Source organism: Eptatretus burgeri, chromosome 10 (genome assembly GCF_056783735.1).
Source record: "Eptatretus burgeri isolate ZD-2024b chromosome 10, Ebu_testis_v1, whole genome shotgun sequence".
In the NCBI taxonomy this organism is placed as follows: domain Eukaryota; kingdom Metazoa; phylum Chordata; class Myxini; order Myxiniformes; family Myxinidae; genus Eptatretus; species Eptatretus burgeri.
Window position 1 is genome coordinate 3413932 of NC_140970.1, and position 21727 is coordinate 3435658.

Sequence of the window (21727 nt, forward strand, 5' to 3'; positions counted from 1 at the left end):
TACGTGGTTTGGCCGCCATGTTGGATTTAAGGGGTTTTTTTTGAACCTTTTTAAAATCTTCTTCAAAACCGTTTCACCGATTGATGTGAAACTTGGCACATATGATCAACTTAACATGTGTTAATTGTGACGTCATTGGCCACGTCGTTTGGCCGCAGTGTTGGATTAAAGGTGAACCTCTTAAAAAATCTTCTTCAACAGCATTCATCCGATTGATGTGAAACTTGGTGTGTATGATCGAGTACCCCGGGGGAATATATATGCTGTTAACGATGATGTCATACGTCATGTGGTTTGAAATTGCCTCATATTGGACAACGGACATTTGGGCCCCTGCCTCACTGCTCACAGTTATAATTATTATTAATATTGTTATTCATTTTATAGACGGTCTAGGCTCATGGAAGACCTAGGACACAGAACAGATCAGGACAAAACATAATAAATGGGACAGCAGGCGAAGGGGAAAAACCAAGAGCAGGGTGGAGGGAGAAGGTAGATTAAGATGATGGGGTGGTTCAACGGGTGAAGAAAAGATCATGATTTTGAATGGGGGATGACCTCAGATGGTGGTGAATTGCTGTCTTGAAGACTGCGAGAGAAAAATGACATCAAAAAGAGTATGGAAGGCAGTTCCAAAGATTGGGAATAAAGAGGAACAAATAAGTGGAGGTGAGCAGTGGTTCTGGAGTTAGGCAGTTTCACGAGGAGGGGGTTGCTGGTGGACCATGTGCGTCCTACAGATACCTGGGGGGGGGGGGAACAAAGCACGAGGTGGCAGAGTATGCAAGACCAGAAAGGAGGCGAAAGAAGACAGAGAGACCACTGACCTGTTGGCAATGGTGAATTGATAGACTCAGCTTCATCACGAGAGAGCCGAGGCAGCGGCACGCCCCTCTCGTCCATGCGAAGCAGCAGTGCGCCCCTCTCATCTATCGGAAGCAGCAGCGCACCCCTCGTCCATGCGAAGCAGCGGCGCGCTTACTCGTCCCTCCGAAGCAGCGGCGCGCCCCTCTCGTTCCTCCGAGGCAGCGGCGCGCCCCTCTCATTCCTCTGAAACAGCGGTGCGCCCCTCTCATCCATGCGAAGCAGCGGCGCACCCCTCTCGTCCCTCCTAGGCTGTGATGCGCCCCTCTCGTCCCTCCTAGGCAGTGACGCGTCCCTCTCGTCCCTGTATTCAAAGTATTGCTCTGTGAGCTCGTGGATCAGGAAATTTTCCAACACTGACCCATGTTGCTCGCAGTGGTTCTATGTAATTGCCAAAAAACAAGCCTCGTCCTGAAGTGATCACGCATCACAATCCTCAACGAGCTTCAGTAACTCCCGTTTGCCCTCACAGTCACTTGGTGACGGATTTGAAAACATCCGGAACGTTCAGTACATTTGTGGTGGTGCATGACAAGGCCCCAGGTTAGCACCCCGTCGATCAACCACCGAAGAGAAAACGTTGACAGGTCATTGGCAGAAGGGCACCGTGCAGTTCCAAAATCAAAAACCATCCAGCAGCTTCACAAAATCGTTTTCAGCCCTTGATAGCATCGAGTTATATCTGTCCTGTACGTACGTCCGAAAGTCCGCGGAAGGGGACGTCACCGATTTCAGGGACATCAGCAGTTTAGTTGAGACAATATGTTGAAATTTGGACAAAACAAAACGACCTGGCACAAGGCTACACAAGTGAAGGCCAAGTCTGTGCAGTTTGTGTGGATTAGAAATCGACACGAGAAGAACACTTGTTCTGGAGCTCGAGTTTAATAAGGGAAATAGATCATTCAAATGATAACCGCCGAGACTGGCTCGGCGAGATGAGCTAACAGAGGTAACGGAAGCCAAGACTGGCCCTGATCCACGCTTGGCTGAGACAGCCCGGCCTCGCATATGGTAACCAGATGGAAAGTTTGAGAGAGGCTTTTATTAATCATGAAAATAAGGAGGAAAAAAAAAATCCCATTCTTCGCCACCCTCACACACGAAGAGCCGCCATGGCTGGCCAGCCACCTTCTCTTTCTTTCCCAGTGTTGTTCTTCACTCTTTGTTTGCTTCTCCTTCTCGGGTCGCCAGGAGAGGCACGCCGCAGTCCAAAACCCGAACCCAAGCCTCAACCCTCCATCTACGTTCCGTGGTTGAACCAGTACCGACAGAGATTCTACCATCAATGTCCCCATGGAGAGGTACATGCATCCATTTCGCTCTCGTACAGGTGCTTCTTCCTTTACACTCCCTCTTCAAATGTCAATCACAGTAAGTGTTTAATCACAGATCAACCGACCTTCTCTTTGCGTCTCCTCTATTTTCTCAACTCGAGCCTGATCCGACGTCACCAGGAGCATTTTCTTTCTTATGTATCCAATACTTGGTCTCTCAGATACTTTTCCTCTTTCTCAAACAGATTCTGAGCTCTGCACTGAGTTTCTTTAATCAGGATGAGGGACGAGACAGACTCTGGAGCTACGGGTGTCGCCGACCTCCATCCTGGTTAGGCCCGGTCACCGAGTGCTTCTGGGAGGACTACAACAGAGCTGGGCAGCAATGGTGAGGAAAGACTGTTTGTTTTTGTTTTTGTCGTCCAAGGTCATGATGGAGGATCTTGTACATGTATTGCATGCGGGACAAAGACAGTCGTGCAGAGTGTACTTTGACATGAATCACAGACACGAGGTTATACAATTGTAGTTTCAACATGAATTACAAGGATAGGTAGCCATCAGTTTACCTTTACCTGAATTATAAAGACATGAGTAGACAATAGACAAATGCATACACTACCGAGGTTGTGAACCTGGGATTCCAATATCATGAGCAAAGTACTGAAATGCCAAAGATAAATGATTTGTGTTTGGAAGGCAAAGAGAGGTCAACCGAGCAGAGAGGCGGACCGGGCAGAGGCGGACTGAGCAGAGAGGTCGAGCGAGCACAGGAAATTGAATGAACGGTTGATGATTCAGAGAGTTTGCCATTCTTCCACAGGTCCCAGCGGTGTTCAGGTAACGGGATCGTGGCTGGAGTCCAAAGCAATTATTTTGAAGCCGTGCTGGATCGGGAGTGGCAATTTTACTGCTGCAAGTTCCGGGATACCTGCCCCACCAGTTGCTGGTGCGTTAAAGCAAACTTTACTGCTTCGGCAGTTTGTTAATTCATTCCTCACCATCCTCATACATGTGTGATGGAAATGGTTTTTTTATGGCATGGGTTCAAAATCCAAATGGGATATGCAGGGGTGCACTGACTGTTTCACTCAACACACCGAGCTGGTGAACCACTCCAGGCATTAGCAATACTTTTAAGGATCACACATACATTTTAAAACATTATCGAATTACTTCTATCCGATTAATATCGCATTATTTTAACTTCAATGGTACATGCTTTGCAAATCGTTTTATCATCTTATCAACCACAACTCGAAACTCCATCTTCTGAAACTTTATCCAAAGTACACCTCCTCACAAGGGACAATATCTATATCACACACACACACACACACAAAATGGCACACCTTATTAATCTCCTTCCCTCCCCCTTCTCATACTGATGTTCTTCAATGGAAACTTTTCTAGAATAATTTAAGTTATAAGAAAAGCATCTTGGTTTCCAGATGATTGCTGTTCTGATGTTTACACTTTGAGAATACCATAATGATTTGCATCACCACAACTACAATCGATGAGACAGTATCGAGAATCCCGGAACAGACTCATTGCTTAAGGCCCTGTCACACCTTGACGTTTTAGCCAGCGTATGGCGACGTATCAAAATGTATGTAAAACGCTGGCGTACGCTGAACTATTGATGTTTTTTTTCTACAGTTTTGGACGTATTCATAACGAGTTGGGCATAACGTATTAGTAACGTACACAGAACGTTTCGATAACATATAGATAACTTATACCAACGAATGCTGAGCGTGTTGTCAGCATTCACCACCTATGCCCAACGATAGTCTAACGTATGCATAGCGCGCGGCAGCGTATCGCCGACGATCACGTGGCATAGCCTCTTAAAAGGCTGCGGCTCGACGATTCAAATCATAACCCCACTAGACATCGAAGTGTCAAGCCGCTGTCACACCTTGACGTTTTAGCGAGCGTATGCCGACGTATGAAAAATTTGTCGAATACGTTATGGGTCAGTTTTGTATACGTGAAGAGCACGCTGAAGCACGCTGAGTACGTCGACAAATTTTCAGCATGTTGAAAATTTTTCGACGTATGCCAGCGTATGATGCACACGTTCCGCATACGCTGGCCATAATTTGTAGGCACGTTACGCAATCGTTGACACACGTTACTTGTAAGTTACTCATAAGTCGAAACACGTCGAGGATTACCTCGACGTTAATGTTTAGCGTTAGTATTCCAGACTCCCTGTTTTTATTATTATTTTTTTCTTCGGCATGACGGTGATGTTGACACTTCGATTTCTAGTGCGGTTATGATTTGAATCGTTGAGCGGAAGCCTTTAGTTATATTATATTATAACCGCACTAGAAATCGAAGTGTCAACATCACCGACATACCGAAGAAAAAAAACAAACAAACAAACCAGGGAGTCTGGAACACTGACGCAAACCATTGCCTCGACGTGTTTTGACTTATGAGTAACTTACAAGTAACGTGTGTCGACGTGTGTCAATGATCGCGTAACGTGCCTACAACTTATGGCCAGCATATGCGGAACGTGTGGGTCATACGCTGGCATATGTCGAAAAATTTCAAGCATGTTAAAATTTATCGACGAGCTCGGCGTACTACGACGTATGCCAGCATGCTCTTAACGTATACAAAACTTACCCATAACGTATTCGACGTGTGCCAGCGTTTTAGACAAATTTTTCATACGTCGGCATACGCTGGCTAAATCGTCAAGGTGTGACAGGACCTTTAGTTTCTCTGCATCAGGACCAAGTGAAAGGAGGTAATGACAGAGCCATCATCTTACTTCTAATCATCAGCAAGGTCATGAAATCAATCCATCATCACAGTTCATATGAAATCCTTCCTTTTCTCCAATGTTATCTCAGATCACCAATTTGGTTTCAGACCAGGACACTCCACCTTGGACAAACTGCTTCTGCTCTCCCAACAATGAGTGGAGGCCCTCAATGTCAGATGAGATCAAGGCTGTTTCTCTGGACATATTTTGAGCCTTCGATGCAGTCTGGCATCCCGCTTTGCTCTCCAAACTCTCTGCCGAGCATCCAAAGGAAACTCCACTCGTGGGTTACTCACCTTTACTCGTAACTAATGTGTGGCTCTCAATGGGATTCTCTCATCTCCTCTCCTTGTCAAGGCTGGAGTGCCCCGCGGCAGTGTTCTAGGCCGAGTCCTAGTCCTAATCTTCATCAATGACCTCTCTGACTCTGGAAAATCACCTATCTCCATTTACTGATTAGTCCACCCTCTGCCAGGACACCCCTCATTCTTCAGGTAGGCAGGCTGCAAGCCTCTTCCCTCTCCTTACACCTTGACAGAATCACAAGCTGGTCAAACAGTCCTGAAAAATCAATGTACAGTCCTTTAACACAAAAATCATTCAATCATGACAAATGTCACACTTTCACTGAGTCTCTGAAAATACCATCAAGTAAACCCACCCAACTGCTTCCTTAACAATCCTCTCGAAGAGGTTCAGTCACACAAACTTTTGCACTTCACAATCAGCCATGATATTTTTAGGTTAAACCACATATCTAGGTTTGTATCCAAAACCAGCTTGGGCATCTTCCATCACACAAAAGGTCTTTGTTTGGCCATCTGAACTTTTATGAACCGACAACATCTTCATCCACAGCTTGTTCGAAAACCATTTTCCCCTTTGGTCTGCTGCCCCTGCTTCACAGCTTGCTCAGCTTCACTCTGTTGAAACTAAAGGCTTTTAATGGAATCTCCCACGATGAAGCTGAATCTCTGGGCCTATCGCTTTCACATCATAGACAGGTTGGTAATCTGTCTTCTCGCAGGTCTTGCACCCTCTGCCCTTTCAATGCTCTCCCCACCCTCTGTTTTCTGTAGGGTGCACACAGGCTGCCAGTAACCTTATGATTAAAGTCCCAAATTCCAAGCTCACCACTCACCTCCACTCATTCGTTCCCCTTTTCTCTCATCACTGGAAACAACTCTGTCAGTCTGTTCAATCTCAGTCTTCCCTCCATGGCTGCAAGATGGCTTTTCACCACTATCTCAGGTCATCCCCCATCCATAACCCTGATCTTTACTACTCCCATTGATCTACCCACCCTCCCAAGTCCCTTTCTTTCTGAGTTTCCAAGTTTCTGTATCTCCTTCCTTTTTTACATTGTATACTGTATTTTGCTCTGTTCCCCACCCCCCCCCATTTTCCCTTCCACTTCTGTGATTGAGATTGTGGCTGTATACCCCCTGTCCTCCTCCCCTTCTTCACCACGTGTTTCCAAGTTTCCCTCTCGACCCCACTTGTTGGTGTTGGTCTTGCGATCCATAATAACGATATAGAAAAAGGAAGAGTTGTTAAGTTGTACAAATATGCCAACACCATGTTTGGGGATGGGGGAAGGAGAAGCTGAACAAGTGAAAACCTCAAAAGGGATATGATGTCGATGGTGCTCTGAAGCAGAAACATGGACAGGGGCGTGCATGCAGGACAGTTGTGCTTTAGTATGTGGATTTACTCGTTTGCCGGCTTGTATTGTGATATCAATATGAGGATCAGAACTTGAGGCATCACAAAGTATACACAGTATGACCTTTGTGTGGTTAGGATGACCACAGATTACCCTTCGTACCTCACCGAGGAGATGGAGTTTTACCTGGATCACGGATACTACATCCATGGAGCACAGTCCACCTTCGGCCCAGTGAAGCGGTAAGTAGTTGATACAAGTCAATACGTTCATAGATTTGGAAATGAAGAAAATAAAGGCATATAATGATAAATTTTTTTAAAATGCTTAAAAAAAACCAAACAAATCAGAAGTTATTAATGGAACAACTCAGAGGGGTTGAATAACAAAAGATGTTTTGATTTTTGAAGTCATGATCTAAGGACCCATGGAGGAGAGCTGTACATATGTCACATGTAGGGAGTGAATGTATTAGACGTGTTTGCATGAATTGCAGGGACACTGGACAGGACAGCATGTGGGATTTGAACTCAGGATCTCAGCAAGAGCTGATGAGTTCTTGAATGGGAATGCCCAACAGGCCAATCAAAATCGCTTGTAAATCTCCAAACCCACTCGTTTTGAGAGTTATTTGTTGCAATCTTTATGGGACTTTCAAAGGACAAATCTCCTTCCCCACCTTCAAACTTTGCACTTGTGGACATGAGTATTTACTTACTCATCTTCCAGCTACAACTATCAAATGCAATTGCAGAAACATCATAAGCTCCACCGGTGTTAGAAATGTTATCCATTAACCTTCGAGGCCTCAGTAAGGTATAAATCAGGAACGAACTGAACTGGCAATTTCAAGTAATGACCAGGACAACATTGTTGGCCCGCTTGGAGTTCCTACCTGAACAACTCCTGGTGCTAGAATCACAGGTTCAAATCCCAATATTGATTTGTCCACAGTCCACTCCCCAAGCAGTTCATGTAAAAGTACAAAAATCTGCCCAAATATGTGAAAAAGTTCCACTACGAGTCTCGGTTCACAGGCTCTGATGGTTTAAGAACAATTGTTTTTCCAGTCCAAGTAATGGGTGGATAAAATTAGGGGAGAGAAAATCGTGTTGGTTTCAGCTGTACAGCCCTCCTTCAGCCAGCACAGTGCAAGTTGGCCCCAAAGTAAATTTGTTCACCGTGGGATGTGAGCCATTGGAGTGCTGAGATTTTTTGAGCAGGACAAATAGGGCCTTAAACTTCGGCGTGTCCTAAACTCGATGCATTTTGCTTGTTGCAGAGACCGCCAGTGGAAGTTCATCTTGTGCCAAATGTCCGCAGTTGCCTGTGTCAAACCCTGAATTGAAAGCGTTGGAACACCGCACACTCGTTTTAAACAGGAATAAAACGGAAGCCCTGCTTTAACACATTCACGTGAAGATTTTGCAGATGGACACAGATAAAAAGAGAACCGGCCGATCATCTATTACCCACAATGCCCTGGGCATCGGGATCTCGGCATCCCAGTGAGGCCGGTATACCATCCATCCCAATGCATTTCATTCCAACAGACAATGCAAATCGGAACTGGTTCGAGCACAACAATCATTTCAATAAAGGTGCAGTTTGATGAAGCAAAGAAATGAAAACATTTCAATGCGAGATGCACACAGCTTGTTGCATCCAAAGCCTTGAAGATAAGGTTCAATTCCTGCAGGTGTCGCATTTATCCTTTGCACGGCCCCTGCTCGGTTCGAATCCCGAGTTTTGCCATTTATAATCGTCAGAATAATAAATGACAGACAAACAAATTCATAGCAACATCGAAAACAATAATTTCAACCTCAACCATTTTATGACATCATTGTTCTTACGATTGTTTTCTCATTCTCCCCTTTTGCCGGTGTTCCACCATCATTTACAAATGGTACCTTTATGCTTTGCAGGTTACAAAACCATTCAGAACATGCCTAAAATTTGCTGACATATATATTAATGTATCATTCGACAAAATTAATAAAGATCAAAACATGTATTCAAGCGAGTCCTGGAAAACAGGTGATGTGAAAGTTTTGTCGGCAAGATACAAGAGGAGTCTTATTTGCCCTCTAACACGTACGGCCCTCACATTCTGAAATGCATTCAAAAGCCTTTTAATAACAAAAGCAAAACGTAAGAGTGGAGAAATCGACACTACAGATACCTTACAAGTTAAAATATCATATTGCAAAAACGGTTAGAGAAGCCAAGGATCAAGCAGCGAATAGAAACCGTTTAACGAACCACCCAGCTTGACTACAAGGAAAGGCCTCCGAAGGTGCAGAATTGTCCACTTTATTTTCACGTAAAACTACAAAACAAGGAACACATCGCAAGCAACTGTCAGTTGGCAAGACCAAAAGGGGGAGTAAAATGGGCTCAGCAGATAAAAGGTCGGTTACAATAAAAATCGAAAAAAAATAAAAGCAACGAACGGTGTTGTGCCAAAAGGGAAATAAACAACAAACAAAGGAAACAGTATCAAAGAAAGGACATTTCCTTGAATTATTAACATGAAAATAAAGGGGGGATGAAAAATTAAGGTGACAGAGTAAATAAGTGGCAATCTGTTGTTCTGCACCAGGAGGAAGTATTTGATGCTCATAAAGGGATGTGCATATTGAGGGATTTTTGGAGCAAGCATGAACAGACAAACATCTGCCTCATACAATGCATATGACTGTCTGCTATGGCTGTTTAACTTGAGGGTCGTGGTGGTAATGAAGGGAAGGGGGTGGAGGAAGTGCTCGAAGAGTACATCGGTGCTTGGAGGCGCGAAAGTAAACAAAGGGCGGTGGAGAGCAGTAAACCATGGGCACGGGCTCATTAAAGGTCGCATTGGACAAAAGATCAAACGCGCGTTTTGGTCAGGGTCGTAGAGCAAACTCCCCCCCCCCCCCTCCTCCTCCTCTTCCCCGATCGTACCATGCTATATACAATCGCCTGGTCCCACCAAAACGAGTCCTAAGTTGGTGGCCAGACCAATGCTCCAGGTTGCCACGTGCCTTCGAAGTTTTAAGTATTAAATTAGCCACTCAAATGCACCCACCCCGACCCACCTCCCTCACCCCAACACACCCCACAATTTATCGTAACCCATCTCAAACACTTTTATTTAATTAAAAAAACAAAAACAATCAAAATAACAGCAAAACAAAAAGGCAAAGCAGAGCACACTGTGTGTACAGCAACCACTTTGCTCAAGCAGTAGCAGCCTGCAAACTGGAGATGAAAGAAGAAGAAAAAAAAAATATAGTTCAGGAGTAAAAAATATAAACTTCCAACATCCGATTCATGTACACAGCCCAGAAATCTGCCGAACTGACATCATTACGCTTCCCGAAGAGTAAGAACGTGCGCGTAGGAACCGGTTTTGTGGCACAAAGAATAGACTCGAGGAAGAGCAGTGGAGCAAACAAAGGATACCTCGGAAGAGACAAATGTGTGATCAGAACGAAGTGACCCTTTGCATCGTCACCAAATTAGCATTTCAAACTCACCTTTGTGTTTTATTTTTGTTTTTTTATTTTTTGCAAACGAGCAAAAGCAATTAAAAAGCATTTTTGGAGAACAGGAAGAGTCTGCATTCATGTGATTGCAACCTCAAATGAACTTGTGGTGGAAATATAACTGTCACGATACTGTAGTGGCTTTAATCAAAGTTGACAAATTTTTTCTATGCTTGTTCACCTTTCAGACGAGCGACTCGAGGCAGGTGAAATAAAATTAAAAAGGCGAAAGAGGAGCAAATCGTCGATGGCAAAACGAGCCACGCTTCTCTCGCAGCGCACGAGGCGCCATTTTGGAAATGGAGTCAACTCGATTACTACACAGAGCCACCAGCGAACTGCGGTCAAAACAAAATGAAGGAATAAACGAATCTGGGTCCGACTGCAGAATGTGCAGCCATAACAATGAGACAGTCTTGCTCTCCAACTCCCACTCCTGCCATATCCGATGGCGACACGGCGAGGGACGAAAGCAACACCTTCCGTGGAACTATGGCACAGTTTCACCCGCTCCCTTCAAATGGAGCAGGCGGATGTGCACGAAAAAGGTGTAAACAAAAATTTTAAAATATTACAAGGAAAAGGTGGAACAATTCCACCAGGTGAACGCCAGCGATGCTGTGACTGGCCGAGGGCAGCGCAAGGACGGCTTGGGATCGTTGGGATGTTTGGCAGGAAAGGTGAAGAGCTCATGTGTGGTGCCAAAAGTTGGCACCGGGTGCTGCTTTAGTTGTCCCACCAGTCCACCTGACCACGTGATCGATCTCCACCAAAGCCTATCATGTTTTGGAGATGCAAGACAGAAAAATGAATGGTCAATTAGCTTTAACACTTACACGAGATGATTTAAAACCTACGTAGTGAATGAGATAATTTTTTTTAAAAAAAAACAACAAAACAAACAAAAAAGAACAGTAATGAATGCACAACTAAACGCACACAATCGCAAGGCTGGAAAATGAGCAAAACTGCGGGGGTGACGCCAAATGGATGATTGATACAAACATTCCACAATGCATTCAAAGGTACCTGAGGATCTGCTTCCCATCGAAGGACCTTTTCGGGGTCCAGTGGGGTTATGGGACTGGCGGTAATCCCGACCGCCAAAGGCTGCGGCACTCCTGAAAAGTGGATGTATGCACAATATTATATCGACAGACAGAAAGAAAAGTGGGCTGGCAGGACAGCCAAGAGGAAAGTACACTGGCCAGCCTGGGTACGAAGCCCGACCAAACGATAAACAAACAGTCATCCTGGGATTTCACAGGCAGGGTGATTCACAAATATGTGCCATCCCTTGGATGGACGTTAAACTGGGCTTCCCATCTACCAACAGTAGTGATGTGAAAGATCCCACAGTGTTCCTCAGGAAGAGTGGGCGAGCTATCACCAGCATCCTGAACAAATTCTAAATTCGTGCTCTAGTCTACAGGGGGCACTTCATCAGTGGCACAGCTGCCTCTCCACACACACACACACACACACACACACACACACACACACACACACACACACACACACACACACACACACACACACACACACCAAATTATTCAACCTGCAGCCATGTGCTGCATACGAAAGGAAAATTAAAAAACAAACAAACAAAAAAAACAACAGCAGTAGAGGAACAAAGATTATATTATTATAAACTAGCCGAAACCCCGTCACAGACGGATTCCGTTCATTCAACCACCCTGACCAGCTCACCCACACTCAAGGGACATAGACTGGACAGGGCGTGCTTGCCCCCGCCTACTCATCCCCCACCCCTGCCCCATTCCCCCCGCCTTCAATTTGCTTACCCCTGCCCAAAAATTTAATTACCCCGGCCCCGACCCCGCCTCTTCACTCCCTGCCCCCATCTCTTGATTCCCCGCCCCACTTTCCCCCGGGCCCCTCCCCCTGTCCACCCCTCACATTCAACCCCGCCTAATTCACCCCAGCCCCCGCCCACTCATCCCCCGCCCCATTCCTCCCCGTCTCCCGCTTTCAACTTGCTTATCCCCGCCCAAAAGTTTGCTTACCTTGCCCCCCCCGCCTCCTCACTCCCTGCCCCCATCTCTTCATCCCCCGCCCTCGCCTCTTCACTCCTCGCCCCCGTCTCAACAAAAAGTGTTTATTCTGCTTCAGAAAGTTTGACAATTGCCACTATGTGCAATGCACTTTTACAGGTACGAAGTTTCTTTCAGTCCAGGTCACAGTACCGAGAAAAACGTGACGCGACCGCGAGGAGGAGCACAAAATTGGTCCTTCAGTATTAATATATAGATACCAATTTGCAGACATTTCTATTTTTAACCCACATCTTTTTTTGGATCAAAGGATCTTGGAGAAGCTTGCACAGAAAGTACATCACATGAAGTAGAACGACGCAGGAAAAGGTGAATTATGAGGACATTGAGAAATAATAGAAAGATCAACACAAAGTATGGGATTCAAACCGAGGATCCAAGCGACATGAGCTGTGCGATCAAAAGGGAACACCAAACGGGCAAACCCACCTGCGGCCTCGACCCCAGCCGGCGCTGCTGCGCCCTTGGCCGAACCCCAAGCCCTCAAGCCAGCTGGGCATCTCCTGCTTGGCTTCGACCAACAGTTCCAGTAAGTCACGGCTCAAGTTAGAGTTCTTCATATTGAAGAAGGATGTGGCGAGGCCTGGCAAAAAAACACAAGTCGACCATGGGGGCCACCACCTATCAAGATTGGCAATGCCTCAAATGATCCTTAGGATCTTGGTGACTTCAGAATAAAGCACTGCTCACGTTAGTACTCACGTCTAAGCGAAATAAGACAACGGATAGCTTACCAAGGTTCCCAACACGTCCTGTACGGCCAATCCTATGCACGTATTCCTCAATGTCACTCGGGAGGTCAAAGTTGATCACGTGCTTGACGTTGGAAATGTCCAGTCCGCGGGCAGCAACCTGAGAAGGTTGGCACGGAGGGAGAGAACCAGAGAAGTGGGAAATTACAGAGATTTATAAATGTGTTTGTCCAATCCTACTCGTCGGCAATCCTCAATTGTAGCAACTCGATCCCTCAAGCAAAACCCCCCAAAGATACGTTCCTTGTTTGACTCCAATCCTGTCCATTTGCTCATCCAATGTTTGTCTGTTCACCATCTCATCCACAGTTGGGTTTATCATGCTCTTAATGGTGTAAAGAATTTGTGTCGACAAGACCTCAGAAAAAGAGAACTTACAGCAGTGGCCACCAGGATGGGACATCTGCCGGAGCGGAATTGTTGCAGAGCATCCTCTCTGTCCCGTTGTGACCTGTCCCCATGTATACTCGTCGAAGGATAGCCTTCATTGTACAGGAAGCCTTCCAGAGCATCGGCTCCACGCTTAGTCTCCACAAACACCAGTGTACGAGACTCCATGCCTGCGGCATGGGCCAAAACATTTTTTTTTCTTTCTTTCCAATTGCTCAAAAATCATTTTTAGATTGGCCATGATGACGACGGAGCACGAGATCAAACTTTGGAAATAGACAAAGAAATTGCATCACCTGTAGCATTCAGAAGGTCCAGCAAGAAGGACCTCTTATCTTCTTCCTCAACCCACACAACCTTCTGAGTGATATTCTCAGAAGTAGATCCAACACGTCCAACAGCAAGGAATATGTAGTCCTCGAGAAAATCACGTGCAAGAAGCTACGGAGGCAGGTGATGACAAAGGGTCGTGAACGAACTCGTTAGCTCGATCGCTAATCGAGCTTTTGTTGTGTCAAACAATTAAAATTTTGGATTTTTTTTTCAGGGTTCACAAAGGCTCGGCCATGCCCAACACCATTCGAAACACACCTGTATCTCCTTTGGGAATGTAGCACTGAACATTAGAGTTTGACGCACACCACGTGTGGGCATCACATCCTGCTCCACAATCTTGCGGATCTGTGGCTCAAACCCCATGTCCAGCATCCGGTCAGCCTCATCCAGGACAAGGTACCTGAAGGAAGTGTGTGCGTGCATTGCTTTTCCGCCACCTCGGCACTCAATGCTTCCAAAGCAGAAAAAAAAAAAAACTCACTTGCAGTACTCGAGGCCGATCTTGGCACGTTCCATCATGTCCACGAGACGACCAGGTGTGGCGACCAGCAGGTGGCAGCCTCGCTCAAGTTCCCTGATTTGCTGCCCAATATCAGCGCCTCCATAGACCACGCAGGGGCGCACGCACGAACGGTACGAGAACTGTCATGGCATTAAAGCAGTTGCGAGGCAAGGGTTGGAGTCTGTGATCAAGAAAATGCTGCTACACATTCTTTCAGCAAATATTTTTTGATTATGAGTAATGGATGAAAAATAAAATTAAATAAATAAAAGACAAGCACAGGTGCCAGACAGACAGACACCAGAAATGCTTTTCAGCGTGCAAACGGTGGTCATTTGCCGGCGTTTCATAAAAGAGTTCGTGCATGTGTTCACGCTTATAATTGAATACCTTTCGAGCTTCATCGTAGATCTGCGAAGCCAACTCGCGGGTGGGTGCCAGTATCAGGGCGAGGGGAAACTGTTTTCTCCGCCCAAATCGGGACATATCCTGCAAAGCATCCCGACGATATTGTGCTAGTATTCATGAGGAAAGGTGGTGCAGTCTTGCTTCACACAACCTGCTCAAAATTCCTGCACATTTTAGTTGAGATGACCATGAATAGCCTTTTAAAGAGTGATGCGTATTCGTGAAAACAATCTCGTCCTTTGAAGTTCAAATTGCCAGTAGACAGGAAGAAGGAAAAAGACAAGAAAAACATCATCATCATAGCTTTACTCAAAATTGTGTGCGTGTGTGTGTGTCCTCCATAACTCCAAAAGCATGAAACCCAGCAGCCTGAAAAACTTTGCCTGCATACAAAGGGCTCCAAGAAGGAAGTGCAAGAGTGAAAATTGGGTGTTTGGGTTAATTAAAACCCGTTTTGAAGATAATTAACGGCCTTATTTAATTTTATCCTTAATCAGGCACACCCCCTCGAGAATCTCTTAAACTGAGCCAAATTACAAAATTTAAGCTGCAGAATTGAACTTGGCAGCAGTTCCGATGCTAAAAAAAAGTGTTCATTTGTCCAATTCTCTCTCTCTCCCACACCTCTCACACCACACACACCTCTCTCTCCTGGAGTGTAAAGCGACATGTGGCGTCGCTGTCCCCCTCTTCACTCTCCTTTCTCACGCCCACCACCCTCCCATCCCTGAACATATAGAGACATGTGGTGAGGCATCACTCTCTGACTTCCAAGCCCACCCTCCTCACCCCCCCCTCGCTCCCACCCCCGAGTGTATTGCAACACGTCGTGAGGCGCTCCTTCCCTCCCCTTCCTCGCTCTCCCCCTCTCCCTTTCTCTCGCTCCAACCCACCTCCTCACACCCTCTCCCTCCCAGAGTGTGTGGTGACGTGTGGTGAGGCAATGCTCTCCCCTCCCCTTCCTCCCCCCCACCCCTCTCTTTTAGTATTCCCGTCAGTGAAGCGACAGCTGGTATTTGCTTCTATATTACAAATGAAGAACCGAGAGCCATTGGGTCATGTCATCATGTTGGAAGTTGGAATCCTTTATTGTTTCCCAAAATAGATTGCAACGTGTGATGTAACATGTACAATGCCTTCAGAAAGTATTCACACCCCTCGACTGTCGTCACATGTTGTTGTGTTACAGCGTGAATATAAAATTGATTAAACTTATATTTTTTGTCACCGATCTACACAAAATACGCCATCACGACAAAGTGAAAACATTTTCAGAAATTTTTACAAATTCATTGAAAATGAGAAGCTGAAAGTCTTGCATCAATAAGCATTCAACCCCCAGAGCCAATACTTTGTCGAAGCACCTTTGGCAGCGAATACAGCTTCGAGTCTTCCTGGGTAAGTCTGGAACAGCTTTGCACATATTTGCAGGTGTGACAAAACTTGAGGGGTGTGAATACTTTCTGAAGGCATTGTACACAAGCAGGCTGATTAGTTTAGGTTTTGTATCGCACAGATAGGCCGGATCTGCATCTGGACCTCGAGCAAAATCTAATCGGCTTGTTCTCGTCACCTACCCAAGTCATCCCCCAAGTTTCGTCCGAATCCGTCCATAACGTTCTGAGATATCGTCCAATACATCGTTTTTTAATCACTAGCACAATTAAAAAAAAATTCTCGTATCGGGATCCAAATCCGCGTGTTCACCAAACCAAACCAAACCAAATCAAATCAATTGGTCCTCGTCACACTCCCAACCTGTACACCAAGTTTTGCCCTAATCCGTCCATAACATTATGAGATATCTTGCAGACAGACAGACAGACAGACAGACAGACAGACAAAAAGGGGGAAAAGAACCTCCGTCCACCTTTAGTGACAAAGGTAATAAATGCAGAAATGTTCATGAATATCGAATTTAACCAAAATAAACATAATAGATTTCCATGAAGATGAACACTTGATAAGACAAATGGCACTTTCAGCAACGACCAAAGTAAATAAAACAAATAATAAAATGAAAATAAAAAAGGAGATTTTCACATACGAGCTGTTAAATACACCCCCCCCCCCCTCACTCTGCATCCAAACAAGAACAGTCCCACCTGTGTAAAACATCAGCAGCAGCAGCAGTACCCTGCAAGGAACTTCAAAGACCAAATTTGTAACCAAAAATCTTTTCAGCCCAAGACAAAAGACCATTGAAGCATTCTTCTACATGTTCCAATGACATCAGAAGTCACTGTGCCCTGCACATCCAATGCTTTCTGCCTGTTTTCGGATCAATAACTTTCCCAGGAGTGTCAGCAGTTTATTAATGTTTAAATCGATTGACTAGTATGTGCAAAGGTTGGTCCTTTCCACCCACATGCCAAAAATCTCTTGCAAAATGAACTGAAAATGTTTCGGACACATGTCTATGCCATGGGCCAACAAGTGACGACATTCCCAAAAGGCATTCTCCATCATTACTTCGTGTATTGTGAGTCGCTCGTGTTTGTAATGCCTGAAGATTAGTTGGAGAGGGGTGAGGAGCTCCTCCCGAAGACTAACATGTGCCGTGCTTCAAACCATTCTGTGTGCAACTTGCATGGCACCATTTGCATCCCGCTTCCCCCAAGTTCTGTTTCAAGCCCCAAGATCTCCAACTCGATAAAATCTATCCAGACCCATGTCATCCCCAAGTGTTTATTGTGCTCGGTTGGTCTCCTAATGTTTGTGGCAGTGTTGATTCAATATATAATCAAAAAAAATTATATATTGTCACAGATTTCAGAATCTGGTCTGATGAATGCATCCACACATCTAGGTCCTCAGACAGTTATTTCCTTAAATGCATGTTCAGATTAGCCCCATCCCCATGTCTAATGGGATCTTAAATGTGATGCGTTGAGAAGGGTAAAGGATAGATCCCCTATCTTATGGGAAGCTTTTTCTTTACGACAGACACGTTTACACACATTTCTTTCATGAGCTCTGAAGCCAGCCCCCCATTCTTTCTCAGTAACAATCTTTCGTGAGCTCCGACGCCCGCCTTTTTTGAGAGCACACGGGTTGTCATGGTAACCATGCGCCAGTGGGGCGGGGTGAGCTTGGGGCGGACTGACCCGCGGAGACGGCCCAGATATAAAAACGAGTGAGAGGTACGTTCTGAGTAGAAAAGCGGGAGACGAAAGAAAGCGGGGCGAAAGAAAGCCAGGGAGGGAGAAAAGAACGAGAAGTAAGCTTGAGAAGCGAGCAAGAAGCAGGTGTCTGACCAGCGACAACAACGAGACAATTCGTCCTTCCCAGTGCTTCGGCAAGTGAGTATGTGGGTGTGAGCAGCGCCGCCAACAAGTGAGGCACGCGTCGGTCACCAACAACACCAGGGTCTAAACCCACGATGGACGATCCCGGTGCCCTCCAGATGTCGACTGGCGTTCAAGGCTGTTCGGGAGAGGATGCATGGCGGGGCTGGGTGCTGGTGACAGACGTGACATGCACGCACGCACGCATTTCAGGACGTTTTCGCTTCACGGACGACTTTCTGGTGAGCGAGACGATTCTTCCCCCTCCCTCCCCCTGAATGATCTGCTGGGTACCCTTGTCTGTGTTTAACTGTAAGTAAGTCAACCCCTGATAAGCATTTGCTCTTTGTCTCTTTCCTGGAATTTTGATTGATTTTGCTTTGAAATTCATTCTTTATTTACCTCAGCCAATAAAAAGTTATTTTTATTTATTTATTTTATTATTAACAAATCATTTGTCGATTTCCTACCTGTCCGTGTCTGTCCTTTCCTTCCATTGGTTGAGCATTGTCTGAACCGAGATAGACTGGGAGGTAATTACCACAGATTTAACCAAAAATCGTCGGCACTCACCAGCTGTTAAAACGCTCGGCCGCCCCAATTAAAATCTCATCGAGATAACATTGGTGCTTTTTCGAGGGCACGCTCCTCGCTCAGGTTACGTGACCTCCAGTTAAACAGAATAATTAGAAGGTGGACACTGGAACTCATGGTTGACTGGATGGCGTTCGTGGTTCTAAAACAACCCACAGTACCGCAACGTCAATTGTGAGCGGTGGCCCCAGGTCTGGCGCTACCGAGGACAGCCGGGGATTAATCTCCCTGGGTGACAAGCTGGCGTCTCGGGACCTGTGGCAGCAACAATATATATATATATATATATATATATATATATATATATATATAATATATATATATATATATATATATATATATATATATATAATTTGGCTTGTGCATGTGTTTGTGTGCTTTTGTTTGTTTTGTATGCACACCTAAACTGCTGGACAAAACCAGTTGAAATGGTGGTTGTACTTGAGGTGTGCCCAGGAAGGTTTTTGGCATGAAAAAATTAATATATAAATCAGTCATGTGGGTTTGGGAGGGGGGAGACAATGCAAATGGTCTATGTAAATGTGTATAGTGCAGCGCCGCTCCCGGTGGGAGAATGTTCTTCAAGTCCCAGCAGTTGAAAGGATTGTACTGTATTACAATAATATCTCTGTATGAAAACCTTAAAGAATCAGAAACTACTTGGCAAATTTACACAAGTGATTTGTATTTTATGTACTCCTAAACAAGTTCAAAAGTGGTGGTTGCATTCTGGGTGTGCTTGGGAACGTTCTCCTAAGTTGAGATGGCCACCTCCATCTTGGGTTTTTATTACTTTGATGTTAAAGTAGGGCATTTTCATAAGAATTGGGTGAATTATCATTCCACAAATGCATTCCTGCACTACCACTGGACAGAATCACTTGGAAATTGGATGTTATTGTGAAAAAAACAAATCCAACTTCCAGAAGTTGTATAAATCATTCTAAAATACGCCAATTCTCTCCGTCATCGTACCATGAAAACTAGTCATCATAGATTATGGGGGAATGTGTTAAAACATACATGTCTGTTTGTTTGTGTGACAAAATGTGTTGCAACTTGGTGGTTGTACTGAAGGTGTGAATGTGAATGTTCTACAAAGTGGGGATGGCCAGCTCCAACTTAAAATTGCCAACACCACCTCCTTCCATCTATCCATGGGGACCATATTCTGTATGGTCTACACGAAGTGTCAGCGCTGCCAAAGCAGTCTCCTGGGCTATTAGGCACAATCCTGGGCGGGTCGCCACTCCGACGCAGGATACTCGAATGGCTCAATCATCCCAGCAAGCTGGTACTCACTTTACCGACTTCGGAAGGATGACAGGATGAGTCAACCCCACCTGGTATCAATTCAACAGTCGAGCAGGATTTGAACTCAGGACCCTAGGATCCCAAGCCCTCCACCATAACCATCAAGCCAACACTAGGCTTGCCTCCCTCCTTTCCCGCTCCCAGAGGGAACGGGTGTTTCTAGTCGATTATAATTTCTAAGAAAAAAAAAACCATTACCTAACGAGAGACTTCATCGGACACCTTCACCCCACGCAGTCTTGAGGCAAGGTCTTTTAAACTCTTGCTTTGCATTTCCAAGCACGATCTGTATTTCCTTCGAGCCGCCATTTTGTCTGAGTCTCGATATTCCCCGATACCGAGAGAGTTTCAGTTTTGCAGACAGGCTAAACCAATTGCATTACTCCTCTGTGCACATGCGTGCTTGGGATGAGATGCCGTACAATTTGCCGAATTCACAGCAAAAGTACTGTTAAACTGCAGTTTCGTGTTCTGAATCATTCTGCGATTCGTGTTTTACAGTGTTCAAAGTATAACATTCAATTGAAATAACGCTGTTCCTCGATCATCGACTGACGCCTGCAGACAGACAGACAAAGTGAACAAATTGCTTCACCAAACTTTGCACTTTACGTGGTAATTATATACATACAGGTAGTGGCCAAAAAAAAAAAATGGAAACACCAATGTAAAGTCACTTAATAGGGTATTGGGCCACCACGTACGGCTGGTATGCACTGTGGCATAGTCCACCAGCGTCCGGAATTCTGCAGGAGGGATGCGGCACCATTCTTCCACCAGAAGAAAAAAAACAAAAATCAATCGACTCACACCTGTTTGATGGAGGTGGAAAAAGCCATCTCAGGCGTCATTCCAGAATATCTCATAAATGCTAAGATGGGTTCAGATCTGGTGACTGAGAAGGCCATGACATATGGATAACATCAGTGTCGTGCTCATCAAGCCATTGGATGATCAGCATTTGGGAGGGGGGGGGGTCTCCTCTTGCAGCCATGCTAGCCATAATTATAGGCAACCAGGCCTGTGCAGCATTTTGATAAATGACCCGAAGTATGCTGGGATGTGTTATTTGCCGAATTAACACGTGGGCCAGACATGTGTGGAAGCCCTTGCTTGGTGTCCCTCGTTTACCCAGGTGGTTACATTTTTTGTCCACCACCTGTACATTAATATTTTATACAATAATATAAACAATTTGCATACCCTGGATTTTAACAATCAGCAAGGAAACATTTAGTCTCATGGAGTCGAATGATCCACAAAATAAATCTGTTGAGTCTTAAAGGGACAATAAAACATTATTCCGATGTACGTCGTTAAAGGTTAAATGCCATGAGCATGGTGCGGTGGCCACAGGGTTGATGGACATACCTTGGAAGCAAATGAGGCATCACCAGGACCCTCAATGTATAACTGGCTCAAAATGGGGACCAGGAACGCCGCCGTTTTACCCGACCCTGGAAAATAAATGGGGCAGAGAAAAAGATTTTGGAGGGGGGAGGGGAGCAACAAAGAGAAATTTGTATACCAAGAGGGCTATTAGGATGGAGAGCAGGGAAAATAAATAATAATAAAAAACTATGTCACCCGCAGGGTAACCCGTATCTTGCCAAAAGGTGACCACGTGTGACTTCTTTAAGGTCACACTGAGGTGAACAGAGCTGCTATCCACCAGGAGCGACTCCTTGAGGAATATCTGCCTACGAGAGATTCCGATGAGAATTGTTCTACAGAGTAACCATGAAAAATATGCGTTTGCCTCATAATGTCACCAAATGACGTCATAAGGTCTCAAGCTTGACATATCTAGAAAGCACTCATCGAGGTGTTCAATTTGAGGTACTACACGATATGGTTCCTAAAACTTGAAAATTTGACCTTGGGGTCAAATATGTTTGACCTGAGGCGCTAACGTTGAAGGTCAAGGCCAATCGCCACCAA

The 21727-nt window shown here is 45.2% G+C and overlaps 2 protein-coding genes across 3 annotated transcripts in view; one reads left to right on the top strand and one right to left on the bottom strand.

Annotated features, from left to right (window-relative positions):
* Nucleotides 1-1926: 1926 nt before the first annotated feature.
* DPT (dermatopontin) lies at nt 1927-8615 on the top strand. The gene is made up of 5 exons (XM_085896866.1): nt 1927-2171; nt 2390-2532; nt 2968-3093; nt 6736-6840; nt 7881-8615. The coding sequence occupies exons 1-5, from the start codon at nt 1983-1985 to the stop codon at nt 7939-7941; spliced, it is 624 nt and encodes a 207-aa protein (XP_085752992.1). The 5' UTR covers nt 1927-1982; the 3' UTR covers nt 7942-8615.
* A 283-nt stretch (nt 8616-8898) lies between these two features.
* Nucleotides 8899-21727, bottom strand: part of LOC147017835 (putative ATP-dependent RNA helicase an3) — a 66421-nt gene continuing 53592 nt past the window's right edge. For both annotated transcript variants that reach the window (XM_085896858.1, XM_085896857.1), the window contains 10 exons: nt 21158-21243; nt 14574-14672; nt 14163-14323; nt 13937-14081; nt 13642-13786; nt 13334-13515; nt 12938-13055; nt 12633-12786; nt 11158-11249; nt 8899-10904 (listed from right to left, as the gene is read on the bottom strand). In XM_085896858.1, the coding sequence (XP_085752984.1) occupies nt 10855-10904; nt 11158-11249; nt 12633-12786; nt 12938-13055; nt 13334-13515; nt 13642-13786; nt 13937-14081; nt 14163-14323; nt 14574-14672; nt 21158-21243 (1232 nt within the window). In that variant the 3' untranslated portion in view covers nt 8899-10854. The remainder of the gene's footprint in view (nt 10905-11157; nt 11250-12632; nt 12787-12937; nt 13056-13333; nt 13516-13641; nt 13787-13936; nt 14082-14162; nt 14324-14573; nt 14673-21157; nt 21244-21727) is intronic.